Source organism: Coregonus lavaretus (genome assembly GCF_964263955.1).
Source record: "Coregonus lavaretus genome assembly, chromosome: 13".
Taxonomy (NCBI): Eukaryota; Metazoa; Chordata; class Actinopteri; order Salmoniformes; family Salmonidae; genus Coregonus; species Coregonus lavaretus.
This window is the reverse complement of record NC_140000.1, coordinates 50,922,949-50,937,574: the sequence shown is the minus strand read 5'-3', so window position 1 is coordinate 50,937,574 and position 14,626 is coordinate 50,922,949. Positions and strand designations below refer to the sequence as shown.

General features: G+C 41.8%; 1 protein-coding gene across 1 annotated transcript; it reads left to right on the top strand.

The window, feature by feature from the left end:
- Positions 1–616: 616 nt before the first annotated feature.
- LOC311139501 (uncharacterized protein) lies at positions 617–12,762 on the top strand. Its single transcript, XM_084174382.1, has 9 exons — positions 617–668; positions 4,424–4,569; positions 4,876–5,311; positions 5,979–6,123; positions 6,484–6,619; positions 6,892–7,012; positions 10,364–10,442; positions 10,585–10,808; positions 11,003–12,762. The coding sequence occupies exons 1-9, from the start codon at positions 647–649 to the stop codon at positions 11,056–11,058; spliced, it is 1,365 nt and encodes a 454-aa protein (XP_084030508.1). The 5' UTR covers positions 617–646; the 3' UTR covers positions 11,059–12,762.
- The last annotated feature ends 1,864 nt before the right edge of the window (positions 12,763–14,626 follow it).

Sequence of the window (14,626 nt, the reverse complement as noted above, 5' to 3'; positions counted from 1 at the left end):
ATGGTCTGATATACCACTGCTTTCAGCCAATCAGCATTCAGGGCTCTAGCCACCCAGTTTAAAATTAAGCAATAAGGGGGTGTGGTACAGTATATGGCCAATGTCTAAGGGCTGTTCTTATGCACGACGCAACGCGGAGTGCCTGGATACAGCCCTTAGCCGTGGTATATTGGCCATATATCACAAACCCCCGAGGTGCCTTATTGCTATTATAAACTGGTTACCAACATAATTAAAAAGTAATGTTTTGTCATACCTGTGGTATATGGTCTGATATGCGTTCAGGGCAAGAACCACCCAGTTTATAATCAAAGTTAGTGCAAGGAAAACGGTAGTGCATAAGGGAAGTACCAACACACCATGATAATAGGGGAGGCGCATGTAAGCAGATGGGGACATTTGTTTAGGATGGAAGAATTATATAGTAAAAATTGCAAAAGAGCGAATGTAAACCTAGGGGGAAAAAACGCACTACCATCCCTTGTGCCCAATAAAAAAAACACACAACCCTCCCCAAAGCAAAATAAAAAAGTTTGACAACCCCTGCCCTTTAAATTTCGACCTGTCCCTAATGTAAACTGATTGAGCGAGCTTTACTGGTGTGCAGGCTATTCAATGGGAAACGAAAGCTATTACTATTCTTCCCATGGCGTCCAGCAGCGTAAATGGTAAGACGCATTAAATATGAACTGATTCGATTATTTCCTTACAATGTTTTCTTTTATTGAACTGATTCGATTATTTCCTTACAATGTTTTCTTTTATTATATCCCCTTCCCTTGTAATATTTATGTTTCATATCAAGCGGTATGATGCGTAAATTGTTGTTGTTTCGTGTCGGACGGACGGCTATGATTCAATAGTTCCTAGCCGACTTGACAACACGTTAAAGTTAATTTAGGCGTTTTATATAAAACTCACGTTTCTATGTTTACTTTGTTCTCAGGTATGATGTCTTTATGGTAAAGTTACTATAATAGTAGGATTTTGTTTCTTGGAAGTTCTAACATGCTTTCACTTTCATTTCCGGTAGACTTAAAATTAGACTGGTAGACTATAAACAAGGAAGGATGCCTATAGGCAGCTACACTACATTACCGAAAGTATGTGGACACCTGCTCGTCGTTCATCTCATTCCAAAATCATGGCCATTAATATGGAGTTGGTCCCCCCTTAGTTGCTATAACAGCCTCCACTCTTCATCCCAAAGATGTTCGATGGGGTTGAGGTCAGGGCTATGTGCAGGCCAGTCAAGTTCTTCCACACCGATCTCGACAAACCATTTCTGTGTGGACCTCACTTTGTGCACAGGGGCATTGTCATGCTGAAACAGGAAAGGGCCTTCCCCAAACTATTGCCACAAAGTTGGAAGCACAGAATTGTCTAGAATGTCATTGTATGCTGTAGTGTTAAGATTTCCCTTCACTGGAACTAAGGGGACTAGCCCAAACCATGAAAAACAGCCCCAGACCATCATTCCTCCTCCACCAAACTTTACAGTTGGAACTATGCATTTGGGCAGGTAGCGTTCTCCTGGCATCAGCCAAACCCAGATTAGTCCGTTGGACTGCCAGATTGTGTAGCATGATTCATCACTCCAGAGAACGCATTTCCACTGCTCCAGAGTCCAATGGCGGCGAGCTTTACACCATTCCAGACGAATCTTGGCATTGCGCGTGGTGATCTTAGGCTTGTGTGCGGCTGGAGTAATACATGCTCCTCCAGCTCAGCGAGAAGGGTGTAATTGCAGACCGCAATTAGGGGCGTTTTAACCTCCCGAGTGGCGCAGTGGTCTAAGGCACTGCATCGCAGTGCTAGCTGTGCCACTAGAGATCCTGGTTCGAATCCAGGCTCTGTCGTAGCCGGCCGCGACCGGGAGACCCATGGGGCGGCGCACAATTGGCCCAGCGTTGTCCAGGGTAGGGGAGGGAATGGCCGGCAGGGATGTAGCTCAGTTGGTAGAGCATGGCGTTTGCAACGCCAGGGTTGTGGGTTCGATTCCCATGGGGGGCCAGTATGAGAAAACATTACAAAAAATATATATATATACTAAATAATGTATGCACTAACTGTAAGTCGCTCTGGATAAGAGCGTCTGCTAAATGACTTAAATGTTAAATGTTTTCTTATATCGGCGTTTCTTGATATCAAGTTACACCCATTGATGCTCGCCATTGGTCCATGGCCGCTTCTTTCGCGTCGGGGACAACAGTTGTTGACAACTGTAGCATTGTAGCTAAGCCTAACCCTAACCCTTTTCCTAACCTGCCACGTTAATTATCCTAACCTGCCACGTTAATTATCCTAACCTGCCACGTTAGTTATCCTAACCTGCCACGTTAGTTATCCTAACCTGCCACGTTAGTTATCCTAACCTGCAATGAAAAAAAATCATCTGTGTCGAGAAACAATCTGTCTCATAACACCGGAACTGACCAATGGCAGGCACTAATTAGCGTTTCCTGATATCAAGGAACGACCACATCAAGAAAAGCCCCGAATTGCAGTCTGCAATTACACCATATTGGGCTCAGCGGCTCCAGAGACGTGCTCTGACCACCACTTGTCTGTCATTTGCTCGTAGATCAGGAGCATAGAGAACAAAAAGACATGTTTAGAACTGATCATTGATCGCATGGTGCTAGAATGACTGCAATTCATTGATTATTGAATGTTGTGATGGACACAGCTTTGTAGAACCAAAACATATACTACCCATGCGGAACAAATCCAAACTCAAGAACGAATTGTTTGGGGGGCTGCAGTTTGCGACTGTGCTTATCACCTTGCCTGGCTACACAATCTAGTCCGGTTGCGGCCACAACTAGACCTCTATTCAAATGTATCAAGAAATAATCGTATTTGTATGCTTAGCAATCAACAAAGGTACATTGTTTAAAGCACACGTTTACAAGTCTCAGTTACAAATGACAGTTCCAATAAGCCTGAACGACATGACAAGCTTGGCTAGGTTGTAGATTCGAAGGACCATTAAAATAGGGCAAAACGTAGGTGCTGGTATTAGGTAGTAACCACTACAGAATGTCCATCCAAAACATTGAGGAGGCAGTATTTCCAGATTAAGAGGGATGCTGGCCCATGTTGTCTCCAATGCTTCCCACAGTTGTGTCAAGTTGGCTGGATGTCCTTTGGGTGGTGGACCATTCTTGATACACACGGGAAACTGTTGAGTGTGAAAAACTCAGCAGCGTTGCAGTTCTTGACACACTTCAACCGGTGAGCCTGGCACCTACTACCATACCCCGTTCAAAGGCACTTAAATCTTTTGTCTTGCCCATTCACCCTCAGAATGGCACACATACACAATCCATGTCTCAATCGTCTCAATTTAAAGATGCACTATGCAGAAATTGCAACGCCATTTCCTGGTTGCTAAAATTCGAGTAGTTCGCCTAATTTCAATTTATGTGACCTAAACAAGCAAGTATAGTGTACAGAATCAGTGTACCATCTAAACTGCTGTGAAATATATTTTCCATAACCAAAAATATTGTATTTTCAGCTGTTTGAAGCTGGTGTCCAAAAACGAAAGGAAAAGACGCAAAAACAAAACTTAAGAACGGGAAGCACAGAAATAGTACACATAGAACAGATCTACCGCTTCTTAGACTTGCTTTCAATGCGAATGACAGATCAATAACACACTTTTCTATGTGAATTTGGTCGGGTCCCCAAAAAAGTTACATATTGTAGCTTTAACAGATGACATCAATAAGGGATCATAGTTTTCACCTGGATTCACCTGGTCAGTTTATGTAATGGAAAAGGCAGGTGTTCCTAGTGTTTTGTGCACTCAGTATACATCACATTGAAAATACTCATATTATGCACGCACAAATACAGCTGAAACATGGAGCAACTTGTAACTTGGCTTCAGAGAACTCACGAACTGTCCACTTGTCTTCACCGCAACTCACTGGCTGGAATCCGTTGACGGTACCATTACTGGTACTGTAATCTATTGTATGGGGTGGGGGAGGGAAGGAGGAGAGGTGTTTGAATTCAGGCTAAGTGATGTTGCAATTCACCTAATATCCAGAAGGGGCCTGCGTTTTACATGTAGCTCCTATTTTTGTGGTTTACTTTTAACAATGGAAACTGATTTATTTGTATGATGTACCTTTCTGATTGTATATTTTTTGTATAATATAAAACAGTACTGCCATAAACAAAGTAATGTTGCCCATTTGCTTTTTGTGTGACATTCTATTTTGAATATTCACAAATACAGTAAGTGAACTGCTACTGTGTTTTACGTAGCATTTTTTACAGTACAAAACACAATTTGATACATTTACATTTTAGTCATTTAGCAGACTGTTCCAATATCACACTGTAATTACAGCTTCCCTTCTATTTCCTATTGTTCTATTCTATTCTTCTATTTATTTTCCCTGTCCAGACCCTAGTCAAGGGAATGGCTACCAGGAGGACTTCAGCTGTTCTGAGAGTAACTCTGAGAGTAGTGCTACAGAAGAGGAATCAGACAGTGATGCAGCAGGACAACAGCATGGGCACACTCCATCTACCTCAGCCCAGTCTCAGAAGGTCAGAACTAAGGCCATAAATATCAAGCATCCTCTATTTTAGTAGTTTCAATCTGGGGCTCAAATTAAAATGTGTATGTAAAAGATAAATAAAATAGCCTGTACAAATTAACTGTTCAACTTTACAAACGGCACTCCATATAATTCCTTCTAAAAAGAAAAGTGTGAACAATATGATGTATACAATATGTAATATGGTAATTTAGCGGATGGTTTTATCCAAAAACGTATAGTTAACAGATATATTCTGTGTAATTCATACTGTCATATCTATTTCAGTTTGATTGATTATATTATATTTGATCAGGATCAGGAAGAGCCTTGCAGGTACTACAACAGTGGTCACTGCCGGGATGGGAAAAGGTGCCACTACCGACACGTCTGCAAATACGCCCTGAAAGGCAACTGTCGCAATGGGACCAAGTGTCGCCTCAAGCACCCCAGCTCCTCCTCTGACAGAGATGGAAGTGGTGGGAAGAGAGAAAGGAGGAGGTCTTCATCTGGAGGGAGAGGAGGAGGAGGTGGGAGAGAAAGGAGGAGGTCTTCATCTGGAGGGAGAGGAGGAGGAGGAGGAGGTGGGAGAGAAAGGAGGAGCTCCTCATCTGGAGGTAGAGGCAGAGGTGGGAGAGAAAGGAGGAGGTCTTCATCTGGAGGGAGAGGAGGAGGTGGAAGGAGGGACAGGAGGAGGTCTTTATCTGGAGTGAGCAGAGGAGACGGGGCCAGGGAAAGGTCTTCATCTAGAGGTGAGACGTGTACTATGCTGTAATAGGATCAAGTGAGGGAGGGAGTCGACAAGTTTGCTTCCATTCGGCCTCCCGAGTGGCGCAGCGGTCTAAGGCACTGCATCGCAGTGCTTGAGGCATCACTACAGACCCTGGTTCGGTCCCGGGCTGTTTCGCAGCCGGCCGCGACCGGGAGACTCATGAGGCGGCACACAGCGTCGTCCGGGTTAGGGGAGGGTTTGGCCGGCCGGGATGTCCTTGTCCCATCACGCTCTAGCGACTCCTGTGGCAGGTCGGGCGCATGCACGCTTACACGGTCGCCAGTTGTACGGTGTTTCCTCCAACACATTGGTGCGGCTGGCTTCCGGGTTAAGCGAATAGTGTGTTAAGAAGCAGTGCGGCTTGTCATGGTCGTGTTTTGGAGGACGCATGGCTCTCGACCTTTGCCTCTCCCGAGTCCGTACGGGAGTTGCAGCAATGGAACAAGAGAAAAAAAAAAAAACGTTTGCTTCCATTCAATCCATAAACCTTGAAACGTTTAGAAATGTTAATTGACCAAGTCCAAAATTGGACAATGGCCTAATCAAGCTAATATGTTTGTGACCATGAATATAGATATGTATGGATGCAATGAATGAGTGTGTTGGGAGTATAATTTACTAGTATCCATTTTGTGCCTCCCTGTCAGGGACTCAGCTTGACTTTAGCGGGCCCTACAAATGGCAGTTGGACGATGGACATGGCTGGAAGGACATAGCCAACGATCACATCCTGGAGGCACAGTATTCCCAACCCAACACCAAGGGCATCAATATCTACAACACCCCCTATGGGTAAGGAGAGGAAGTACACCTGGTGGTATTAGTTTAGTTCAGAGCCAGATACATTGTCTGTCTATGTATATGTATATGTGTGTATATATATATATATATATATATATATATATATATATATATATATATATATATATATATATATATATATATATATATATATATATATATATATATATATATATATATATGTATATATTTTTTTGTTATTTTTCATGTTTGTTATATATATATATATATGCATGCATGCTTTGGTTGACTGATCAAAAGTCTTTCAAGGACTTTGAAAGAATACTTTTGGTAATTGAGACGCGCTCTCTCTCTCTCTCTCTCTCTCTCTCTCTCTCTCTCTCTCTGTAGGGCAGTGAGTATTGATTTCAAGGCGATGAGAGTCCGCGGTAAGAAGAATCTGAGGTTGAGGCGTTTGGATGGTCAGCAGACAGAGTGGATCTGGTTCTACTCTAATAGCAAAGGCTGGACCAAGTATGGAGAAAAGGTACAGCAGAAGACCAGGCAACAACCCCAAGTGTACCTTTATCTTTAGTACCTGAACTTAGGAAGATACCAGGGTTGAGGTCAATTCCATTTCAATTCAGTCAATTCAGGAAGTAAACTGAACCATGGAAACCTCTTTTGGAACTCTGGAATCCTCTACTCCAGTCTTAATTAAGCTTAGAAACGTAATATCCTATGACATGTAATGTTATTGAGAGAAAAAGGGGCCCAGAAACCATTGTTGAGTGACAGGAAGTTTGTTTTTTCTCTCAGGATCCCAAGGGAAACCCAGGCCCCATCCAGAGTTCTGCGATCGAGAAGAAATTCCAAAGCAACCGTAATGGTTCTCTCACGTTCAACATCGGCTCCGATACCATCGAGATCCGATTCAGACGTGAGTCAGACTGAAAGAAACCTAAGACAAAGGCTTATATTGACATTACGCCAATGTTGACATTAAAACTTGAATATCAAATCAATCCATTTTTATTTGTCACATGCGCCCAATACAACTGGTACCATGAAATACTTACTTACGAGCCCTTTCCCAACAATGAGTTAAAAAGTAGGAAACATTTGCTAAAGGAAAGGAAATAGTAATACAATAAAATAACAATAGAGGCGATACAATGTATATATACAGTGCCTTCGGAAAGTGTTCAGACCCCTTCACTTTTTCCACATTTTGTTAGGTTACAGCCTTATTCTAAAATTGTTTTTCCCCCTCATTAATCTACACACATTACCCCATAATGACAGAGCAAAAACAGGTTTTTAGAAATGTTTGCTAATTTATTAAAAATTAAAAACTGAAATATAACATTTACATAAGTATTCAGACCCTTTACTCAGTACTTTGAAGCACCTTTGGCAGCGATTACAGCCTTGAGTCGTCTTGGGTATGACGCTACAAGCTTGGCACACCAGTATTTGGGGAGTTTCTCCCATTCTTCTCTGCAGATCCTCTCAAGCTCTGTCAGGTTGGATGGGGAGCGTCGCTGCACAGCTATTTTCAGGTCTCTCCAGAGATGTTCGATCGGGTTCAAGTCCGGGCTCTGGCTGGGCCAGTCAAGGACATTCAGAAACTTGTCCCGAAGCCACTCCTGCGTTGTCTTGGCTGTGTGCTTAGGGTCGTTGTCCTGTTGGAAGGTGAACCTTCGCCCCAGTCTGAGGTCCTGAGTGCTCTGGAGCAGGTTTTCATCAAGGATCTCTCTGTACTTTGCTCCGTTCATCTTTCCCTCGATCCTGACTAGTCTCCCAGTCCCTGCCGCTGAAAAACATCCCCACAGCATGATGCTGCCACCACCATGCTTCACTGTAGGGATGGTGCCAGGTTTCCTCCAGACGTGACGATTGACATTCAGGCCGAAGAGTTCAGTCTTGGTTTCATCAGACCAGAGAATCATGATTCTCATAGTCTGAGAGTCTTTAGGTACCTTTTGGTGAACTCCAAGAGGGCTGTCATGTGCCTTTTACTGAGGAGTGGCTTCCGTCTGACCACTCTACCATAAAGCCTGATTGGTGTTCTTGGGGACCTTCAATGCTGCAGAAATGTTTTGGTACCCTTCCCCAGATCTCTGCCTACGACACAATCCTGTCTCGGAGCTGTATGGACAATTCCTTCGACCTCATGGCTTGGTTTTTGCTCTGACATGCACTGTGAGCTGTGGGACCTTATTTAGAAAGGTGCATTTCCAAATCATGTCCAATCAATTGAATTTACCATAGGTGGACTCCAATCAAGTTGTAGAAACATCTCAAGGATGATCAATGGAAACAGGATGCACCTGAGCTCAATTTCGAGTCTCATAGCAAAGGGTCTGAATACTTAGAGTACCAGTCAAAAGTTTGGACACACCTACTCATTCAAGGTTTTTTCTTTATTTTTACTATTTTATACATTTGTATAATAATAGTGAAGACATCAAAACTATGAAATGACACATATGGAATCATGTAGTAACCAAAAAAGTGTTAAACAAATCAAAATATATTTTAGATTCTTCAAAGTAGCCACCCTTTGCCTTGATGACAGCTTTGCACACTTGGCATTCTCTCAACCAGCTTCATGAGGAATGCTTTTCCAACAGTCTTGAAAGAGTTCCCACATATGCCAAGCACTTGTTGGCTGCTTTTCCTTCACTCTGCGGTCCAACTCATCCCAAACCATCTCAATTGGGTTGTGGTTTGGTGATTGTGGAGGCCAGGTCATCTGATGCAGCACTCCATCACTCTCCTCCTTGGTCAAATAGCCCTTACACAGCCTGGAGGTGTGTTGGGTCATTGTCCTGTTGAAAAACAAATAATAATCCCACTAAGGGCAAACCAGATGGGATGATGTATCGCTGCAGAATGCTGTGGTAGCCATGCTGGTTAAGTGTGCCTTGAATTCTAAATAAATCACTGACAGTGTCACCAGCAAAGCACCCCCACACCATCACCCCTCCTCCTCCATGCTTCACGGTGGGAACCACACGTGGAGATCATCCGTTCACCTACTCTGCGTCTCACAAAGACACGGCGGTTGGAACCAAAAATCTCAATGTCCATTGCTCGTGTTTCTTGGCCCAAGTAAGTCTCTTCTTATTATTGGTGTCCTTTAGTAGTGGTTTCTTTGCAGCAATTCGACCATGAAGGCCTGATTCACGCGGTCTCCTCTGAAAAGTCGATGTTGAGATGTCTGTTACTTGAACTCTGTGAAGCATTTATTTGGGCTGCAATTTCTGAGGCTGGTAACTCTAATGAACTTATCCTCTGCAGCAGAGGTAACTCTGGGTCTTTCTTTCCTGTGGTGGTCCTCATGAGAGCCAGTTTCATCATAGCGCTTGATGTTTTTTGTGACTGCACTTGAAGAAACTTTCAAAGTTCTTGACATTTTCCGGATTGACTGACCTTCATATCTTAAAGTAATGATGGACTGTCGTTTCTCTTTGCTTATTTGAGCTGTTCTGCCCATAATATGGACTTGGGTCTTTTACCAAATAGGGCTATATTCTGTATACCACCTGATTGGCTCAAACGCATTAAGAAGGAAATAAATTCCTCAAATTAACTTTGAACACAGCACACCTGTTAATTGAAATGCATTCCAGGTGACTACCTCATGAAGCTGGTTGAGAGAATGCCAAGAGTGTGCAAAGCTGCCATCAAGGCAAAGGGTGGCTACTTTGAAGAATATAAAATATAAAATGATTTGTTTAATACTTTTTTTGGTTACTACATGATTCCATATGTGTTATTTCATAGTTTTGATGTCTTCACTATTATTCTACAATGTAGAAAATAGTAAAAATAAAGAAAAACATTTGAATGAGTAGGTGTGTCCACATCTTTTGACTGGTACTGTATGTAAATAAGGTATTTCTGTTTTTAATAAATTTGCAAACATTTCTTTAAACCTGTTTTCGCTTTGTCCTTATGGGGTATTGTGTGTAGATTGCTGAGGACATTTTTTTTATTTAATCCATTTTAGAATAAGGCTGTAACGTAATATGTATGTATACATATACACATTTTTAGCGCGTTCCTCTGACACCGCCTGTTATAGAGCTCCTGGATGTACTGGGCAGTACGTACTACCCACTGTAGCGCCTTGTGGTCGATGCCAAGCTTATGCCAGTCTGTGACTCACTCAAAACAGAAAGACTCAACGTAACTGGCAAAGTGAAAGTATGTGAATAAGATTACATTTTCTGCGTTGCTTATTAGTTTCTTTGTTCATTATTTGTGTGTGTGTGTGTCTCAGAAATGAGACAGGTGAGCAGCAAGAGGAAGAGAAAAGTTGTCCGTCGTCCAAAGTACCAACCACCCCAAAGCGGAAATCTGTAAGTACAATTGAACGGATTGACCCTTTAGGAGAAGACATTGACTGTGCCATAGATAAAACCCTTATTATTTGAATATGCTGATTTTTAATGTATTGATAATCTACTTGAGGTAAACGGAACGGTCTCTCTGATTGAACAGAACTGGTCGAGTGACGTCTGCTTTCCAGACAATGAAGATGTCCCCAGCGGGCCAGAGTGGATCTCCAGAGTGGCAGTTTGAGGGGAAAAGTGGGCGATGGCACACCTTCAAAGACAGTGTATGCTCAGTGTCCAGTGCTGACATTGAAGAACAGAACCAGCAGGACTCCAATGGATCCATGTCCTTCACTGTGAACGGACAGGCCTACAAGCTGGACTTCTCAGGTAGGAGGCCTCAAGAAGTGTGTACCCTTGTAGACGATGTGTAACTCATGTTAGAGGAGACAACTTTAGTGTGATCACTTCTGAAGGTAGTCATTCTTATAGTAGGTCTTAATCAATTAGATTTTCTAGGAAAGGAATGACAATATGTATTTAGCCCTTGTTTGAAGCATTCTCTATATGTCTGTCTTTTGCAGCCATGACGCAAACCAACCTGTCTACAAGGGTGACTCGCAACATCAGGCGAAAGTAGAATTGTTGGGTTGCTGTTGTTTTCATGCAAGAACCTGCCATTAGCTCACTAACGAAATACATGTCTATTGCAGAAAAGGCCTACAGTACTGTACTGTACTTAATAATAACAATAATAATACTTTTTGACTACAGATATCGGATATACTGTACTCCTGTAGACACTGTGTATGAAACAACATACACACAAAAGAAAAAACTGTTTACCTTTTTTTGTGCCTGTTTTTTTTGTTGCCCTGCAAAGCAAAGTGCAGTATCTGCAAATGTGGTAAAAACAAATATTTTATCTGTTGTAATGGCCTGGTAATATGTGATAATAAGGCATTTAGTTTCCTGACAAGAACAAGCCAGTCAATCAGAATATATCATGAAGTACCAGAAATTGCTGTATGTCTGGACAGATAAATACTTATTTTAAGCAGATAGTGCACTTTGCCTTTATAGGGTATACATATATGATGAATGCTGTAGGAGACTGCCATGCTCAAGTAACTGGGACCTTTAGTTAGATAACATTTGTGTGCATGATGTTGAAATGTAGGTAATAATACCTTTTATCTCTGTTGTTTGAAAAGATGGGAGTATTTAAAGCCATAATTAAATAAGCCTTAGTATACACACTTAAAATATTAGCACTTTGAATCAAGGGTAATCTCCAATGATGTGTGTATATATACACTACCGTTCAAAAGTTTGGGGTCACTTAGAAAGTTCCTTGTTTTCCATGAAAACATACATGAAATGAGTTTGAATAGGATTTATAGCAAAATGAATAGGAAATGTAGTCATTGACAAGGTTAGAAATAATGATTTTTAATTGAAATAATAATTGTGTCCTTCAAACTTTGCTTTTCGTCAAAGAATCCTCCATTTGCAGCAATTACAGCCTTGCAGACCTTTGGCATTCTAGTTGTCAATTTGTTGAGGTAATCTGAAGAGATTTCAACCCATGCTTCCTGAAGCACCTCCCACAAGTTGGATTGGCTTGATGGGCACTTCTTACATACCATACGGTCAGCTCAATAGGGTTGAGATCCGGTGACTGTGCTGGCCACTCCATTATAGACAGAATACCAGCTGACTGCTTCTTCCCTAAATAGTTCTTGCATAGTTTGGAGCTGTGCTTTGGGTCATTGTCCTGTTGTAGGAGGAAATTAGCTCCAATCAAGCGCCGTCCACAGGGTATGGCATGGCGTTGCAAAATGGAGTGATAGCCTTCCTTCTTCAAGATCCCTTTTACCCTGTACAAATCTCCCACTTTACCACCACCAAAGCACCCCAAGCCCATCACATTGCCTCCACCATGCTTGACAGATGGCATCAAGCACTCCTCCAGCATCTTTTCATTTGGTCTGCGTCTCACAAATGTTCTTCTTTGTGATCCGAACACCTCAAACTTCGATTCGTCTGTCCATAACACTTTTTTCCAATCTTCCTCTGTCCAGTGTCTGTGTTCTTTTGCCCATCTTAATCTTTTTGTTTTTATTGGCCAGTCTGAGAGATGGCTTTTTCTTTGCAACTCTACCTAGAAGGTCAGCATCCCGGAGTCACCTCTTCACTGTTGACGTTGATACTGGTGTTTTGCGGGTACTATTTAATGAAGCTGCCAGTTGAGGACCTGTGAGGCGTCTGTTTCTCAAACTAGACACTAATGTATTTGTCCTCTTGCTCAGTTATGCACCGGGGCCTCCCACTCCTCTTTCTATTCTGGTTAGAGACAGTTTGCGCTGTTCTGTGAAGGGAGTAGTACACAGCATTGTACGAGATCTTCAGTTTCTTGGCAATTTCTCGCATGGAATAGCCTTCATTTCTCAGAACAAGAATAGACTGACGAGTTTCAGAAGAAAGTTATTTGTTTCTGGCCATTTTGAGCCTGTAATCAAACCCACAATTGCTGATGCTCCAGATACTCAACTAGTCTCAAGAAGGACAGTTTTATTGTTTCTTTAATCAGCACAACAGTTTTCAGCTGTGCTAACATAATTGCAAAAGGGTTTTCTAGTGATCAATTAGCCTTTTTAAAATGATAAACTTGGATTAGCAAACACAACGTGCCATTGGAACACAGGACTGATGGTTGCTGTTAATGGGCCTCTGTACGCCTATGTAGATATTCCATTTAAAAATCAGCTGTTTCCAGCTATAATAGCCATTTACAACATTAACAATGTCTACACTGGATTGGATGTTATTTTAATGGACAAAAAAATAGCTTTTCTTTCAAAAACAAGAAAATGTCTTAGTGACAAACTTTTGAACGGTAGTCATAGGTCATCTCGCTTGTGTTAATTTCTTACATGGCTGTTCTAAATACCCCTAGATGAGTAAAATGTATTGGTGCAATAATAAATGCTCAGAAGAACTGTGAGTAAACAAATCCTGTTACGAACAGTTTGACTTTTAGCAATGATGAATTGATTCATTGAAGACAAATATTTTACATGTGTTTTATAAAAATCGATGTAATGCCTTAAAATGTTCCTAAAAGGGGATTGACGCTTGTCGTATGTACCTCAATATGATTGAAAGCTTAAACTGCCATATTGTTACTGTACACAATGAATAAAGATAAACTGTATGTTTCCATAAAATATGTTTTTGATCAATAGCAGAATAGAATCTGAAATGTTCATTTGAATGCTCATCACTTTAAATTGACTACATGATTTTTCACTTTGTTTGTTATAATGATACATTTTATTTTTTGTATCTGTTAATTACAGTATTGTTAAGGGGGTTGGTATGTTCACGAGCATTACAGGTCAAAATTACTCAGTTATCAATTGGATTGACAAAAGTTTTTCAGTTGCACCTTATTATCTACATTACTGCTTGCATAGGCGATTGTCAATAACACACCAACAAAACACTTTCTTGTCGTATGCCTAATGCTGATGTCACCGCTGACTACTTGAGCAATAAATAGGCCACAGCAAAAATATCTAATCAAGTATTGAATTAATAGGAACCCATAGGCCTGCCGGTATATCATTCTGTACATGTACATTATGTATAGGAAATAGTTTCAGACTTACCAGTCTAATCCTTATTGAAGGAATATGAGGAGGAGGAGGAGGAGGAAGAGGACTTCTATGGGCAGAGCACACCTAGCCAGTCTGCCTCAGGTAAGTTAAAGGGCAAGAGCTACAGAAACTGACCTTAGATCAGTGCAAAGGGGCAACTTACTTCTACTGCAACAGATGATGCACAATTGCTATTCCTAATTTTGACTGCCAGGGGGAGCCACTTTTGAGTGGCAGCTGTATGAAGGACAGCGGTGGCTGCGTATTGACAATGACCATGTGATCGAGACCCACTACTGCCTGCCTGGGGCCAAAGGAATGAACATCTACCCATCACACATGGGGTCAGTGTACTGTAGGCGTTTAGTGGCATAAAAATGTATACGGCTGCATCCCAATAGTCAATGGTGTTCTTTCCTTGTCCCCTTTCCTTGATAGATAATATTGGTTCAAGGAGGTGAACAGCTGGCTTTCGACTCTGTCAACCACCGCATTCTTATTGACAGACTAATAGCCTTGGTTTCTCAAATGACTGCCTCGCCTGGT

Coding starts and splice junctions, on each gene's coding strand:
- LOC311139501 (XM_084174382.1), top strand. CDS start 647: ATGGCGTCCAGCAGCGTAAATG. Junction 4,570..4,875: donor CCTCAGCCCAGTCTCAGAAG/GTCAGAACTAAG, acceptor ATATTTGATCAG/GATCAGGAAGAGCCTTGCAG. Junction 6,124..6,483: donor ATCTACAACACCCCCTATGG/GTAAGGAGAGGA, acceptor CTCTCTCTGTAG/GGCAGTGAGTATTGATTTCA.